General features: G+C 38.7%; 1 protein-coding gene across 2 annotated transcripts in view; it reads left to right on the top strand.

The window, feature by feature from the left end:
* The window catches only part of LOC150083167 (xaa-Pro aminopeptidase 1-like), an 886,380-nt gene that overhangs the window by 327,235 nt on the left and 540,860 nt on the right, over positions 1-18,285 (top strand). For both annotated transcript variants that reach the window (XM_090377885.1, XM_090377886.1), the window contains one exon: positions 16,515-16,566. In XM_090377885.1, the coding sequence (XP_090234011.1) occupies positions 16,515-16,566 (52 nt within the window). The remainder of the gene's footprint in view (positions 1-16,514; positions 16,567-18,285) is intronic.

The following is an 18,285-nucleotide window of genomic DNA, read 5'->3' as shown; positions in this document are numbered from 1 at the left end:
TGGAATGCTGTGACTTTTTTTCCTTGTCCTCATCCCTGAAAACTTTCCTCTTCTTCAGTGCCTCTGCCTCTTCATTGTGAAGCTCTGTTAGCTCCTCAAATGATAGCTCCTTCCTGTGGTCCTCCACCAATTCCTCCTCGTCCTCCTCATTGATCTACAGGCCCATGGAACTGCCCAGACACACAATTTCCTACACAACAGGCTCTTCCTCCAACTGTTGAAAGTCTTCTAAGTCCCTTGGAGCCACAGTGTCATGCCACAATGGCCTCCAAGCCGAATTCAATCACCTAACAGAAACTTCCAAGCAACCACAATTTGGAAAACAGCATCCACTATATTGAAATGACCCTTATAAAAGTCCTTCAGAGTGGCCTGAAGTGGCCTGAATGGAAAAAGTGGCCTGAAAACATTTCCTGAACAGTGCCTTAGTTTAGAGTTTTTTAAAAGTTGCGATCATCTGCTGGTCCATAGGCTGGAAGAGAGGTGTCATATTAGGTGGCAAGTGAACCTTGATAAAATTGAACTCATCTGGTAATTCTTCCATCAAATTAGGAGGGTGGGCTGGAGAATTATCCATGACCAAAAGAACCTTCAATGGAAGATCCTTCTCTCCCTAAGGTAGTCATGGAGAGTGTGGCCAAACACCTCAATCACCTGAGGATCACCTATATAGCAGAATAATTAAGTTTTGTGGCATTCCAACCTTGTGGTTGGAAGGCCACAAAACTCCAAGGTGGTTTTTCTTGATGTTTTTAAAAGCTCTGGGGTTCTCCGAATGGTACATGAGCAGTGGTTTGACTTTGCAGTCACCCGAAGCATTGGCACAAAAGAGCAATGTAAGTTGGTCTTTCATTGGCTTGTGGCTAGGCAAGGTATCTCCTCCTTCGTGATATATGATCTGCATGGCATTCTCTTCCAGAAAAGGCCAGTTTTGTTGCAGTTAAACCCCCGTAAAAGAAAGCCTTCATCCTCAATTATTTTCTTAAATTTCTCACGGTGTTGCTCTGCAGCAACACTATCTTGCACTGGCAGCCTCACCATGCTTCACAACACTAATGTTCATGTCAGATGGCACCTGGGATTTCTCCCATCTCTGCTCTGTGTAATCCAGTCCTCTTCCTAAATCTGGTAAACATTCCCCCCCCCCCCTCCTTGGTGCCAAAAAACTCCATCACAGAACCAGTACTTGTACTAGGAGCCTTAGCACCAAGTTCCTAAAATTTTTCACAAATGATTGCCTCACTGACACTATCGTCTGCCATTTGTTTTTCATTAATCCAAACTAATTGAAGAGTTTCCATCTTTTCCGTGATATTGCAACGTGAACTGCTTAACCTAGAGATTCCCTCATGACTTGAGCACTTTATTTCTTCCTTGTTTTTTAAATTTGTACTGACCGTTGATTTAGCCATGCCCATATTCAGCACTTAGATCTCCTATATAGTTTTTCACTTTCTCGCTTGGAAATTATTTCTTTCTTAATGTCTAAGTTAATTAGCTTTCTCACTCTATTTTGCCGTTTCATGGCCAAAATTATATAGCAGAATAATTAAAAAATATATTTTCACTGCTAAAGGGCAAATAAGCAGATGACTGAACTATACTAATAACTGCACCTTACAAACCATAACAAAGGATGAGAACTGACACTCTAATCAAAGTGAAAGGCCCTGACACGTCATGCGCACGCGCATGCTACATCGGCCGATAGTATTCCTCCATGTTCGTTGTAGCATCCTGATTTCATTGATGAAAACTGTTCATTGTAGCATACCTGACTATATATACAGGGTGTTTCAGTTAAACGTTTCAGAACTTCTAAGAGGGGTAGGGTACATCCTGACAACTCGAAATCATATAGCAATGTGGGGTCGGAAATGCTTTCCTGAAGCGGTGTTGTACACAGAAGCACCATAAAGAAAAGAGACCGTAAGTGAGAAATCGTTTTAATAATACATGAAAAGAAGCAAAAGGTACATGGATTAAAGTAAGTGTTCGAAGTTTCTTCCACGGGCTACAATGCACGCCTCACATCTCTGACGCATGGACATCCGAACATTCTGGAATACTCCAGGCGAATTTCGAATTTCTTCGGCAGCTACTGCGATTCTTGCAACCAGCTCCTCAGCATTGTCAACAGGGGTGTCATAAACTAGCGATTTCATATGACCCCAGAAATAAAAATCAAGACATGATAGGTCGGGTGACCGAGCAGGCCAACGCACGGGACCACCACGTCCGATCCACTGTTGACCAAATGTGACATCCAGGTAGTTACGAACATCTCCGCTATAATGGGCAGGGGCTCCATCGTGTTGGAACCACATTGTGTGTTGCGTCGATGCAGAAATCTGTTCATCTCTCGAAAGTTGTGGCAATACTTGCTGCAGAAAGATCAAGTAGATAGGTCCGGTTAGACGACACGGTAACAGGTAAGGTCCGATGAGGTGATCTCCCATAATACCGGCCCATACATTGACCGAAAGTCGAATCTGTGCTGCACGACGTCGTATTGCATGCGGGTTCTCGACCGCCCAGATATGGTCATTATGCGTGTTGAAAATTCCTTCCCTTGTGAAGGATGCCTCATCGGAAAACAACACTTCAGCAGGAAAAAGGGGATTTGTAGCACATTTTCCAAGGTACCACTGTGCGAAAGCAATACGAGGTGCATAATCCTCCGGTAGCTGTGTCTGGACACGCTGCCTGGAGTATTCCAGAATGTTCGGATGTCCATGCGTCGGAGATGTGAGGCGTGCATTGTAGCCCGTGGAAGAAACTTCGAACACTTACTTTAATCCATGTACCTTTTGCTTCTTTTCATGTATTATTAAAACGATTTCTCACTTACGGTCTCTTTTCTTTATGGTGCTTCTGTGTACAACACCGCTTCAGGAAAGCATTTCCGACCCCACATTGCTATATGATTTCGAGTTGCCAGGATGTACCCTACCCCTCTTAGAAGTTCTGAAACGTTTAACTGAAACACCCTGTACATATATATATATATATATATATATATATATAAAGAATCCAAATATTCCAGAGTTAAATTGTAAAATATATATAAAAAATTATTAAGTGTTACAAATATATAAAATTATTAAGTGTTACATATGGAACTAACCGATTAATGCCATCAAACGATAGAACATTACATCGGTCGTTAGGTATGTCCAAATTATATAAGTTATAGTGTAATGTAAGTACCTCCATCGTTTGAAAATCGATGTAACCACTGGCCAACCGTACCTCCAGTATACATGAAAAATTACATGAAAAATATAAAATATTAGGTTAAATAACAAAATAAGCCTTACATGGGAACCCATTTTGCAAGAGACTTTGTCGAGGGCTAAACCCCTACAAAATAAAATTCCATGTTAGACTGAGCCATCGGTTTCTGTTATCATCTGCCTGTATACCAAATCCAATATCCATAATAATGGATAATTCAACTAATTTAGAATTAGGTTATAGTAAATACTATAAAACAGTATAAATCTAGCCGTCCAAAAAGGGTTATGTCTAACCATAATTTGTAAGAATACAGGCTGGATGATATTTAGCCCGACCGATCGCTGCAACATTATAAGCACAACTGAGAAATTATTAATATTTGCTGAACAATTTGCAGAAAAAAGGCTAATTTAGCTAACTAAAGGCGAACGGAAAGCAGAGTAGTTAAAGCAATAGTACCTCACTCCCCCTCGAATTACTCTAATAGTTCGTGAGATATGAAAAATTAGGCAAGAGGATAGCTAAAAGTGAAACAGAAAAGGAAAAGCAGATTATCGATATTACATCGGATATAACCGGGAGTGTAAATTCCCGACCCTAATAAACCAGTATGCTCCCGTCAAAGATTCTTTGACGGGAGCATACTGGTTCTACGGTATTCCCTCCGTTGTTGTTTAGCTGCATTCCCTCCTTTGTTGTTTAACGCTTTACATAAAGTTTGCCACTACTTAATTTTTGAAGTTAGATTTATAGTAAATTATCTTAGGAATTAGCCATTCCGTTTTTTCTGTTTCCTTTCGAATTATATTGATATATATTTTACCGGCTCTTACTACTTAACCAGGATCCCTACTATTAGGGTCGGGAATTTACACTCCCGGTTATATCCCATGTAATATCGATAATCTGCTTTTCCTTTCTGTTTCACTTTTAGCTATCCTCTTGCCTAATTTTTCATATCTCACGAACTATTAGAGTAATTCGAGGGAGAGTGAGGTACTATTGCTTTAACTAGTCTGCTTTCCGTTCGCCTTTAGTTAGCTAAATTAGCCTTTTTCTGCAAATTGTTCAGCAAATATTAATAATTTCTCAGTTGTGCTTATAATGTTGCAGCGATCAGTCGAGCTAAATATCATCCAGCCTGTATTCTTACAAATTATGGTTAGACATAACCCTTTTTGGACGGCTAGATTTATACTGTTTTATAGTATTTACTATTATGAATCAACAGGGCTTACCTTTATTTTTTGATATAGGAAGCTTCTTTTCCAACTCTCCTTGTCCAACTCGCTAATACTTCATGGGGAAGGCGATGTCAATTTTGCAAAACATTGTCATAAAGTTAGATTTTGGAGGTCTAAACGGGCTAATAATTAAGGATCGATTTTACATTTTGGTCCTGTGGCTGGAATTTTGAGTTAAATTTAGGGGTCTAATAATTGGGTAAGGGGCGGGGGTGGGGGTAGGGGTTGGGGTTATTCTCTACATTCCTTAAGTTGGACTAGAACTTTTCGGGGCATCATGTTCACAGGAAGAGAGTTACTCACAATTAATCCGAAACTTTTTTTCTTTCCTTATGTTGTAGTATTTGTTCTTCACGCATGCGTATAAGTGACCAATCGTCGGACAATAGGAATGGCCTACGGATATTGATTGAAGTTTCATGTAGTTTCTTCTCTAAGGTTTCTGCAATGAGTAGTTTGTAGTAGTTGTGTTGAATATTTATAATTTTTGTTTCCGTAAAGCCGAAAGTATGTTTTTCATTTATTGCGTGGAACGAAAGTTCCGATGCATTTGAACGACCCGCCCGCACCGAACCGCCCGCACTCATTGCAGAAACCTTAGAGATGAAACTACATGAAACTTCAATCAATATCCGTAGGCCATTCCTATTGTCCGACGATTGGTCACTTATACGCATGCGTGAAGAACAAATACTACAACATAAGGAAAGAAAAAAAGTTTCGGATTAATTGTAACTCTCTTCCTGTGAACATGATGCCCCGAAAAGTTCTAGTCCAACTTAAGGAATGTAGAGAATAACCCCAACCCCTACCCCCACCCCCGCCCCTTACCCAATTATTAGACCCCTAAATTTAACTCAAAATTCCAGCCACAGGACCAAAATGTAAAATCGATCCTTAATTATTAGCCCGTTTAGACCTCCAAAATCTAACTTTATGACAATGTTTTGCAAAATTGACATCGCCTTCCCCATGAAGTATTAGCGAGTTGGACAAGGAGAGTTGGAAAAGAAGCTTCCTATATCAAAAAATAAAGGTAAGCCCTGTTGATTCATAATATAATAGAATATAGGAATTATCGAGCACGTAATAGCTCTCTAGTATCAAATCTATTAAATACCATAGATTGTCGACTTTACACTTCGCTTCTCCCTCTCCGCTCAAAATTCAAAATCTAATTGCGCCATTTAAAACTATACTTCACGCATACGTGTATACTGACCTAATTGACCACTCAAGTTATACATTAATATACAACACTATGGCTGAATGGTTAACAGGGTTAAAACAAGATTATACTAGAATTACATTAAAATATGCAGCCCAAAAATATCATATCCAGTTTCTAAAACAATGCCTTTCTGAAAATTTAACACCGAAATTTGCTAAATTTCAGCTAGGTTTGAAAATCCAAGGTATACAAAAATTAGTTCATACCACGTCAAGCAATATAGTAAAATTAGCTTTAAAATCTCGATTTAATCTAAAAAAGATATATTTTAAACAGATTCAACGACATCGCAATATTTTTAGAAAACACCTAACCAGTAGGGACTGGAATACTCTAAAGCAAACCATTCAATTAAAAATCGACGCCCAATCCACCACATTAGAGCACAGACATAACCTAAAATTACAAGCCCTTAGGGGTTTTCGACACAACAGAGGTCACCACGCGTCACACAATCGTTTTGAGAATCAGAGTGCATACCAAAACCCCAAAAACACAGAAAAAAATTCCCACTCCTTCCTCAATAATAATCTACCACATATTAATGACTTCCGGGCCAATTTAAACACTGAATCCCATAACGACTATAATCCATCAGATAATGTAAAGAACTTATCATCCGTTACGCTAACATCTCAGCAAATAGCCCTATTAAACAAAGGTTTAAATTATAATCTACCGCCGAGATTCCCCCCCCCAAGAAACAAATGATTATTGATCTTGAGTTCGCTCTAAGAGATTTGCCACAAAAAAACGTATTAATCCAACAAACCAATCGAATCATAAACCAAGCTATCCCCTCAATATCAAAACGACATAGAGAAGAAGCAAAAGCTTTACACACACTTAGACAAAACCAAGATATCATTATTCAAAAGGCCGACAAAGGCGATACAGTAGTTATTCTAAATAAAGGAGACTATATAAATAAATTATACACCATAATTTCAGACACAACGACATACGAAGAAGTAGCACCATCAGAGTTCAACAGCTTAGTTAACAAATATAACAAATTGCTCACCACCTATAGGAAAGATGACCACATCACTATGGCCCAGCTCAAACAAATTAAAGCCCGCACATACAATATCCCAACCTTATTCGGCCAAGTAAAATTGCACAAAACAGGATACCCAATACGACCCATAGTGTCATATAAGAATTCAGCTTTTGCCTCCCTAGCCACGTTCATCTACCCTATTCTAAAACCACTCCGAGAACTCCTAACATATAATATAAAAAACTACGATGCTTTATTCATGAACCTCAAAGACCTCCATATCAAGGAGGATATGAAGTTATATTCACTCGATGTGACTTCACTATACACCAACGTAAATGTACCCTACGCATTGGACATAGTCTGGGCCTACTTAAACGATGATAAAACAAAAATTAATAACACCAGACTCCCCAAAGACAGAATATTCGAACTAACAAAACTATTAGTAAATGCAAATTACATTCTATTCCAAGAAAAAATATACAGACAGATTTTTGGCCTCCCAATGGGCTTAAACATTAGCGGACTCATTGCCGAACTATACTTAGACAAATTAGAAAAGATCCATCTTGATCCATTTATACCACAGATTACATATTACGGAAGATATCTGGACGACATCCTAATCATCACAGACCATTCGACCATAAACAATATTCTACAGGTTTTTAATAACATCCATCAGAGACTAAAATTTGAATTAGAAACTGAAGCAGAATCCCACTCCATAAATTTCCTTAATTTTACCATACACAGATTAGACCAAAAACTAAATTTCAGCATATACAGAAAACCCACTAATAAAGGGATGCTTCTACATTTCCACAGTTACCACCCCCAACCATACAAAAAATCGGTCATGCTGAACCAATTTCAAAATGCCTATAAATATTCTTCCACCCAGATTTCTCTAACCACTGAAATAAATGAACTAACACGAAGATTCTCAAATAGGGGTTACCCTCTAACCTATATAAACAAAGTCAAAAAAATAGCCCGTGATAAAATAAATAACAACAACCTCGCAACAAACATAGCAAAAAAATCCGACAAGACCAAAAAAATATATTTCATCACCATCCCATATATCGAGCACTGGTACAATAAACTTAACCAAATATGCAAGGGAACCGACATGAAAATCATAGCAAAACCCATGAACAAACTATACACATTCTTCAGAAATCGGCCTTCAAACACCACATTCCAATCACAGCATGACCTCGTATACAGTATACCATGCAAAAATTGTGACGCTGTCTACGTAGGATCCACCATGGGAGTGGCACAGCTTCGAGCAAAACAACACGAAGCTTCGGTGCGGGCGGGTCGTTCAAATGCATCGGAACTTTCGTTCCACGCAATAAATGAAAGACATACTTTCGGCTTTACGGAAACAAAAATTATAAATATTCAACACAACTACTACAAACTACTCATTGCAGAAACCTTAGAGATGAAACTACATGAAACTTCAATCAATATCCGTAGGCCATTCCTATTGTCCGACGATTGGTCACTTATACGCATGCGTGAAGAACAAATACTACAACATAAGGAAAGAAAAAAAGTTTCGGATTAATTGTGAGTAACTCTCTTCCTGTGAACATGATGCCCCGAAAAGTTCTAGTCCAACTTAAGGAATGTAGAGAATAACCCCAACCCCTACCCCCACCCCCGCCCCTTACCCAATTATTAGACCCCTAAATTTAACTCAAAATTCCAGCCACAGGACCAAAATGTAAAATCGATCCTTAATTATTAGCCCGTTTAGACCTCCAAAATCTAACTTTATGACAATGTTTTGCAAAATTGACATCGCCTTCCCCATGAAGTATTAGCGAGTTGGACAAGGAGAGTTGGAAAAGAAGCTTCCTATATCAAAAAATAAAGGTAAGCCCTGTTGATTCATAATATAATAGAATATAGGAATTATCGAGCACGTAATAGCTCTCTAGTATCAAATAGTATTTACTATAACCTAATTCTAAATTAGTTGAATTATCCATTATTATGGATATTGGATTTGGTATACAGGCAGATGATAACAGAAACTGATGGCTCAGTCTAACATGGAATTTTATTTTGTAGGGGTTTAGCCCTCGATAAAGTCTCTTGCAAAATGGGTTCCCATGTAAGGCTTATTTTGTTATTTAACCTAATATTTTATATTTTTCATGTAATTTTTCATGAAAACTACATGAGGTACGGTTGGCCAGTGGTTACATCGATTTTCAAACGATGGAGGTACTTACATTACACTATAACTTATATAATTTGGACATATATATATATATATATATATATATATATAAATACAAGTGTATGAGCTTATGCAACAACAGCCAAGAAAAAAAAAAAATTACAATTCCCTCTAAATGTTTGTCCAGTTCCTCCTTAAATTTATTTATCTTATCAATTTCCACAATGACATATGGAAGTTTGTTCCAGCAATTAACCACTGCTCGCTAAAGGCAAATTTCTGCACATCTATTCTACATCTGTCTTTCCTCAATTTGAATTTATGCTCCCTTAGGTTCGTAATCCGAACAAGTGGAAAAATCCCATCAGAATTCAGTGTGCTCAACCCATTCAAGGCCTTATATACCTCAATCAGATGACCTTGCAGATGCCTAGTCTCCAGCTGCTGCAATTTGCAGAACTTAAGCCTCTCTTTGTAAGAGGATCCCTTCATTCCCCTCACCAACCTTGTTGCCCTTCCCTGTACACGCTCAAGCAAATCTACATCCTTCCTAAAATGAGGTCTCCACACCTGTACGTATTCAAAACGTGGCCTGACCATTGCCTTATACAGAGGGACAATCACCTCCTTTTCCCTGCTAGCAAAATTCTTGTATATCATTGACAAAACCCCATGACCTGCCATGGCAGCCTGTCTGCATTGCTCAGAAAACTTCTTATCTAACTGCACAATTACACCCAGGTCTTTTTCATTTTCTACCACCTTAAGTTTAGTACCACATAGTTGGTACGTTTCTCTGGGTTTACTTCTACCCATATGTAGTACTTTGTATTTGTCAATGTTAAACTTCATTTGCCATTTCTCAGCCCATCTGCCCAAATTTTCTAGATTCTGTTCCAGTAGCACACTGCCATTACTGTCATTAACAACCCTGCCAACCTTTGTATCATCTGCAAACATCGACACTAAGCCTGATATACCTTCATCAATATCATTGATAAATATACAAAACAACAGTGGACCCAACACCGAACCCTGTGGGAATCCACTAATAGCATTAGTCCACAAAGAGCAGCACTTATTGATTACCACTCTGTCTTCTCCCACTCAACCATCCTTTTATCCATTGTAGCAACTTACCCTTAATACTATTCTGCTCCAATTTTTGGCCCCCAGTGCCAAGCCATTTTCTCCCTGCGAATATATAGTGCTCTCCCAAAATGTTATAGTTTTGTTTCTTTTCTAGCGTCACCTGTTCTTTTGTTTACTTGGAGAGGTTCTGTACTTTAAAGGACAAAAGTAAGAACCGAGCGAGGAAATGTACCTTTCTTTTTTATTCTATATATTCATTACTAACCCTTTACTTACTTCAACAACCGCTCGGTCACTGGTGGCACCGCTCCTGCCTCCATGTGGCGGGGCCAGTAACCTGGGGAATAAGACAACTCCCGGGGCTAAAAGGAGCAGAGATGGAAACAAGTGATTTTCCATGCTTAGAGCCGAAGAGCTCTCAAGCAAATGACATTCACGACACTGACCATGACTTTTCTCTCTCTCTCTCTCAAAGAGAATGAAGAAAGACATTGGCATACAGGAATTACCAGCATTCCTGATAATACATTCTCTGTCAACACAACCTGTGGGCAAGCTCTCCCCCTTTATCATTCAGAAACGCCTCGAACATGCCGCAGGTTCACCAAAAATGGTGAAACATCTCCAATCTGAAGATTTATTAATAGAGACCACCAATTCTCGACACTCTGAACTATTATTAAGTCTGACATCCTTGAATGGAATTCCAGTTCAAATCACACGACATACCACCCTCAATTCTTCAAAGGGAGTGATTACTGAATGGGATCTATTGAACGTTCCTTAAGATGAAATAGCCCAGGAACTTAAAGAACAAAAAGTCACTCAGGCAAAGAGGATCATGATCCAAAAAGATGGCAGTTTAGTTCCTACCTGGAGTATAATTTTAACTTTCAGTTCTCCAAACCTACCAGCTTCAGTCAAGGCAGGATATTTAAACTGTCGCATTCTGCCATATATTCCGAACCCCCTAAAATGTTTTAAATGCCAGAAATTTGGCCATTCTCGGACAGCATGCCGTGAAGACGCAACATGTGCAAACTGTGGGTGTAAAACTCATACACAAACAATGTAAGGCACCAACCCACAGTGTCCAAATTGCAAGGGTACTGTGGCAGCCATCCGGCATGCTCCAAAGACTGCGACCTCTGGAAGTTGGGAAAAAAAGATACAAAAGTATAAAGTTGAAAATAAAGTTTCCTACCAAGAGGCAAGAAAACAAGTAAGATTAAATAATCCAAAATGCACTTATGCCTCACCTACTTATAGTCAACAGTCAGTAGCATGTCAAACAGAAGTGTCCATCCCTCCAGATACATCGATCTCAGACTGGGCTCGATCAGTCCTCTCGGTCAAACATCCACCAAAAGCAGTTGATCAATACAGTAATATGCCACTGACAGTTCCATCCGAGAGACTTCCCCATTGTCAAGCAGCGGAAAATTTGCAAAAATTAGATCCAGTTGAGGTGAAGCAATCTCGCCCCTCAAGCATGGACACCGATGATACCACCAACTCAGAAGATCTGCTTGAAATACATGCAGATGATGATATGGAAGAAAGAAAGGACTCAAGACGCCCAAATTTTTCAAGAAAAGAAAAATCAAAACACGAAAGATATAAACAAGCCACTCACAAAAAGCAAACAGACTCCTCTTCCAATCACAAAACCAAATAATGGAATTGCAGAGGTTTTCGCAGCAATATTGATGATATCTGTGAACTAATTAACCATTACAGTCCTGCTGCCATGCGCTTGCAAGGGACAAATCTAACAACAAAAATATCCGTTTCAGTCAAAAACTTGTTCTTCAGAAAAGATCGATCCGAAACTAACAGCCCCCATGGAGGAGTAGCTATACTAGTGGAATCACGAGTCCCCTCCAGGCACATTCCATTCCATTAGTAGGCTGTTGCTACCAGTATAGTAATCGATATCATACTGACACTAGCTTCAATTTATCTTCTGCCAAATCAATCATGTACAATTCAGCAACTGTTAAATCTAATTTCTCAGTTACCACCTCCTATTTGTTTACTAGGAGATTTTAATGGGCATCATCCATTATGGGGATCTCTGGTCTCAGACGGACGTGGTGAACTTATTGAAATGTTACTTGACCGAGAGAATTTGACACTATTGAATAATGGCTTACCGACATATATCCATTTTCCTACTGGGTCAACCAGTGCAATAGATCTCTCAATTTGCTCTCCGACCCTCTTCCCAACTATAGAGTGGGCAGTACATGAAAATCCTCTAAATAGTGACCATATCCGCTGATCTGTAGTATTCAAACCACCCATTCCAAACAAACTGAAACAAAAACAAAACGGAAATTTTCCAAAGCAAACTGGACGAAATTTACCAGTCATGTATCTTTTGATGATGACACCATAGAGTCTTCCGCTATTGACACTGTCACCGATCATATCACAATGCAGATACTAACAGCTGCAAAAGCCGCCATCCCACAGTCTCAAATAAGAAACCATTGGCATACCAATCAATGGTGGAATGGTGATTGTAATAAAGCGAAGAGAGAAAAAAACAAAGCATGGAACACCTTCCGCAAACATCCCACCACTGCCAACCTTATTAACTTCAAGAGACTGAGAGTCAAAGCTCGTTATATCCAGTGGTAGGCGAAAAAAGACTTGTGGATAAAATTTGCCTCCTCAATCAACAAAGATACCGATACCCGAATAATCTGGGAAAAAATAAAGAAACTAAATGGTAAATATCATAAGTTTCCTTCTCCTGTTATTAATTGGAATGGGAAGGAGATCTCATCTGCTGATGAAATTGCCAATGCCCTAAGAACGGTGTTCTGTGAATTGTCCGACTCAACTGCATATCAACCATCTTTTCAAAAAATTAAAGCCGAAGCTGAGAAAAGGAAACTAAACTTCAAAACTACATGTCCTTTTACCTATAACCAACCACTCACAATATCTGAACTGTAAGAATCTATATATGCCTCAAGAAACAGCTCTCTCCTGGCCCTGATGGAATCTACAATATAATGATTCAACACCTCAATCAGAAATCACTAATTTCATTGCTAAACTTTTACAATAGAATAAATTTCAGAACATATATTCCCTACTTCCTGGCGACATTCTTACGTAATAGCCATACCTAAACCTGAACAAGACCATTCGATTCCTAACAACTATAGACCAATTTCTCTAACCAGCTGCCTGAGTAAGACTTTGGAAAAAATGGTTCGCCATCGACTCACCTGGTACCTTGAATCCGAAAACATAATCAGTAATAATCAGTTTGGTTTTCGGAAGAATAGATCTTTCCTAGACCTCATGACCAACGCCGAATCCAACATAAGAAATGCATTCGTCAGAAATCAACATCTCGTCACGATATGCCTTGATATAGAGAAGTCCTTTGATACCACATGGTGCTATGGTATCCTAAGAGATCTCCATTCTATTCATATGAGAGGCCATTTACCATATTTTATTCAAAGCTTCCATCAGCACAGATCTTTCCAAGTGAGGCACTGGCAGGTTTTATCTCAAATCATTCAAGAAGAAGGAGTCCCACAAGGCTCTGTTCTTAGTGCCACTCTGTTTGCAATACGAATAAACAACATCACAAACAGCGTTCCAAATACCGTTGACTCGTATCTCTATGCAGATGATCTTACCATATCCTGCCATTCCCAGAATATGAACTATATTGAGAGGCAGCTACAAATATCCATTAATAACATTGAATTATTATTTATTGCGCAAAATGGATACAAACTGTCAAGCCACAAATTTACAGCTATACATTTCTGCACCAAGCGTGCAATGCATCCTGAACCTGAGTTGCACTTGGCCGATCATCCACTACCAATTGTGAACAGTATTCGCCTCCTAGGGCTAATTTTTGATAAGAAGTTAAACTTCCAGGAGCACATCAAGTATCTAAGAACCACTTGCACAAAGAAAATGAATATACTCCGGGTCATCTCCAGTACATCTTGGGGCACTGATTGTTATAGCCTGCTCCACTTATATAAATCTCTAATTAGATCTCGGTTAGACTGGCTTTCGGATTCAAGACGTTAGAGCACCTGTTTATGACTCAGTTAGAGAGAGAGCTCCTTGGCCCATCTTGCACCCATCCAACATTCTTCTCTGAGGATAGCCCTAGGTGCATATAGAACATCACCAGTTCAAAGTCTTTATGTTGAGGCTCACAAACCTCCACTTAGTATCAGAAGAAAGATGTTGCTGATGAACTACTCAGCTAAAATTAAAAGCCTGCATACTCATCCGGTTTGGCCACTGTTGCATAATCCTCAATTGAAAACCCATTATGCAAATAAACCTAGAGAAATTCGACCTTCTGGTATCAGACTGCAGAATCTAACAGAAAGCTGGAATATTCAGCTTGATAATATCATCAGAGAAAAAAAAGATCCGGATCCCCCATGGACTAACTTCACACTTTCTTCTGATGAATACTTTGAGCAATGGGGTAAAGGCTCTATAGCAGATATTAACATCCAACAACTTCATGTTGCTCACTCACAAAAGTATCCCCACTTTACCAAGATCTATACCGATGGTTCAAAGTCTGACAATCAAGTGGGTGCAGCTACCGTCTTCCCTAATACAACTGTTTCAATTTCACTTCCAACCGAATGCAGCAGCTACACTGCTGAGCTCAATGCCATTAAGCTTGCTCTGGAAAACATCTCGCTAATGTCAATAAATAAAAGTATAATATATACTGATTCACAGAGTGCTCTTTTAGCTTTGAAAAGGACTTCCCCACCTAAAAATCCTTTATTAAAGCTCATAAAACATAAGCTGATGCGTCTTCATGAGCATCAGAAAACTGTTATCTTTTCATGGATCCCTGGCCACAGTGGTATTCCAGGAAACAAATGTGCAGACAGTGCTGCTAAGTATCCTTCCATAATATCCTCAACAAATGACCTAGTCCCATATCCTGATTATAGACATAATATACGAAGAACATCTATGGAACAATGGACACTTCTGTGGAAAATGCAAACAAATAACAAGCTATTCCAAATAAAACGTGAACCACAATTATGGACTTCTAGCCTTCATAAAAATAGAAAAGAAGAAGTAATCTTAGCCAGAACTCGTATAGGTCACACTCACCTTACACATCTCTGTCTGCTTACAGGAAATGATCCTCCACAGTGTGCACACTGCTCGCAACGACTTACTGTAAAACATATACTCCTTGAATCTAACTTGTTCAGCAATGCCCGACGAATGTCTTTTAGTTTCATTTCAGATCTACAGCAACCTCTCTCTCTGAATAGCATAATAGGTAAAGAAGAAAATCTCTCTGAATTCTTTTTCTATATAAAACAAATAAAAATGTATCACCGTTTCTAACTGCTCACTGTGCAGTTATCATAAGTAACTCAATTAATTTGGGAGGCACAATTTGGCTTAAGTAACCCTTGCGCCAGAAAACACCACCACAACAACAACAACAGCTCCAATTTTTACAGTAGTCTTCCATGCGCAACAGTGTCAAAAGCTTTCCTGAAATCCAAGTATATGATATCAAAATTATTTTTTGCATCCAGTTCCTTTGTAACCATATCATAATATCCAATCAGATTTGTCAGACAAGACTTTCCCCTTAACAAACCCATTCTGTGTCTGAATTATTGCTGCAGTCTTGTCTAGATGATCCTGCAATGCATCTTTAACCAGTGACTCCCTTATTTTACCCAGAACAGAAGTTAAACTAACTAGTCTGTAATTACTGGTGCCACCCTTCGATACACCTTTGTGAATTGGGGATACATTTGCACATCTCCAGTCCATGGGGACCTCCCCTGAGTCAAAGGATGCTCTCATAATTATGGCTAAGGGCCTTTTTGCTTACTTTCTTGTTGTTATTTGGTTTTTAGGAGCATTAGCAACTAAGACAATATTGCTCTGGAGATATGCGGTGGTCATTCCCTGACCTTTCCGCATCCTCTGTAGTTGATGGTCATGGGCTCGAACCCCGGTCTAATCAAGAAATGTGTGCTACACATTGCTGCTCCTCCCCACCCGGCTATGGAGTCGCCCTTACTTCCTTTGCCGCCTCCTTTAATATAACTGGATAGATCCCATCCACCCCAGGTGCCTTTCTTATGTTTAACTGTGTGGCATAAAGAAAAAGAAAGCTATAATTAAAAAGGCCTTTCTTTATGCTACTACTAGATGTTTACTGTTTGTTTGACTAAAACAAGCTCTAATGGCATTATGAATTTTACACACATGGTTTGCGATAGTTTTATTTTTTTCTTTACTCTTCTCATAGCAATTTATATACCTTGATTATATGCTAATATTACTACATAAGTAATATAATTCCTATATTACAGGCTGTTGTAATGGCATTTATCTGTTCTGATCTTCTGCTTTACTTGCTATCAGTTTGTCTTGAACTAGTCTGGTTTAATAATTGATTGTGTTATATAATAAGTATCTTCTCCCATCTTATAGATTCTTCCTGTTGGAAGTAAAGTTGGAGTTGACCCATTCCTGATGTCTGAAGGTATGTTGAAATTATAAATTTTGAATGTTCACTTTGTTTTACTAAGTTAATTGTTTTTATATCAATATAAATAAATAGTCATTATGGTAGATGTAAAGTGGACTGCAATTATGCAAATTGAGGTAACATTACAACCTGATAGTTATGATGTTTCATACTAGGCACTAATGTTAGGAGTTTTTATAAATTTGAAATTTCAAAGGTTGAATTGGATAACATAATATTAACAATGTACATTTTTTTTTAAGAATACGCCAAATCCAAAAGAGATTAAAAATGATAGTACTCAGTACCATGGAAGATAGAATGCTAATGAAGCACATGATAGTTATTGATATTGAATTTATGTGTATCGTAATTTTGAGGAAATTAGTATTAGTTAGTGGCAGATAATAAAGAAAGCAAGCTTTACAGCATTCTCAGTTTTACACACTTGGTTTGCATTAGTTTTATTTCTTTCTTTCTTTACTCTTCTCATAGCGGTTTATGCACCTTGGTTATGGGCTGAGAAGTGGCAACTGTAGTTTAACATTCACAAATGCAAAGTACTGCATATCGGTAGCAGTAATCCCAAAGAAACATACCAACTGTGTGGTACTACACTCAGAGTGATAGAGATTGAAAGAGACTTGAGGGTAATTGTGCAGTCAGATATGAAGTTTTCTGGGCAATGCAGACAGGTTGCCAGAGCAGATCATGGGATTTTGTCAATGATATACAGGAATTTTGCTAGTAGGAAAAAGGAGGCAATTTGTATAAGGCAATGGTCAGACCATGCCTTGAGTATTGCATTCAGGTGTGGAGGTCTCATTTTTGAAAGGATGTAGAGTTGCGAGAACAAGTACAGAGAAGGGCAACAAGATTAGTGTGAAAGGAACAAATGAGTGCTCTTACCAGGAGAGGCTTAAGTTCTGCAAGTTGGAGCATCTGGAGACCAGGCACCAGCGAGGCGATCTGGTTGAGGTGTATAAGGGTTTCGAATGGTTTGAGCAAGCTCAATGCTGATGGGATTCTTCCTCTTGTCCAGAATAATCACCTGAGGGGACGTAAAATTCAAATTGAAGAAAGACAGGTGTCGAATAGATGTGCGGAAATTTGCTTTTAGCCAGCGGGTGGTTGATTACTTGAGCAAACTTCCATCTGTCAATGTAGAAGTTGATAGTTTAAATAAATTCAAGGAAGAACTGGAAATAGAAACCATACCCTCTATCAATACCCACCTTTACAACTCTAAATGGAAAGCTGTTCCAACAGTCAAATGCTCACTGGCTGAATGAAAACTTCCTCATACCTATCCTGCAACCGATTTTCTTCAGTTTGAATTTATGCCCCCGTATGTGTTTGTAGTCTGAGGAAGAGGAAGGATTCCATCGTAATTGAACTTCCTATCCTTACAGAGCGTTAAACACCTCAATTAGATTTTGAAAGCGACTAATCTATGGCCACTGCAGTCTGCAGAACTGAAGCCTTTTCTTGTAAATGTACTCTTTTATTCCATTCAGCAATCTTGTAGCTTTTCTTTGCACCTATTCCAACAGATCCCCATCTCCCCTAAATTGATGTTTCTGGACCTATGTGCAGACACATTGATAACCACTCTTTCTCTGTCTTTTCCTACTCAGACATCCCTTTATCCATAGTAGTCTTTTATGTGCAGTATTATTAATAACTTTTCTGAAAATATAAGTATATGATGTAAAAATTATTTTTTTGAATCCA

Source organism: Mastigoproctus giganteus, chromosome 7 (assembly GCF_048544385.1).
Source record: "Mastigoproctus giganteus isolate SK-2022 chromosome 7, ASM4854438v1, whole genome shotgun sequence".
In the NCBI taxonomy this organism is placed as follows: Eukaryota; Metazoa; Arthropoda; class Arachnida; order Uropygi; family Thelyphonidae; genus Mastigoproctus; species Mastigoproctus giganteus.
This window is presented reverse-complemented; position numbering and strand designations above follow the sequence as displayed.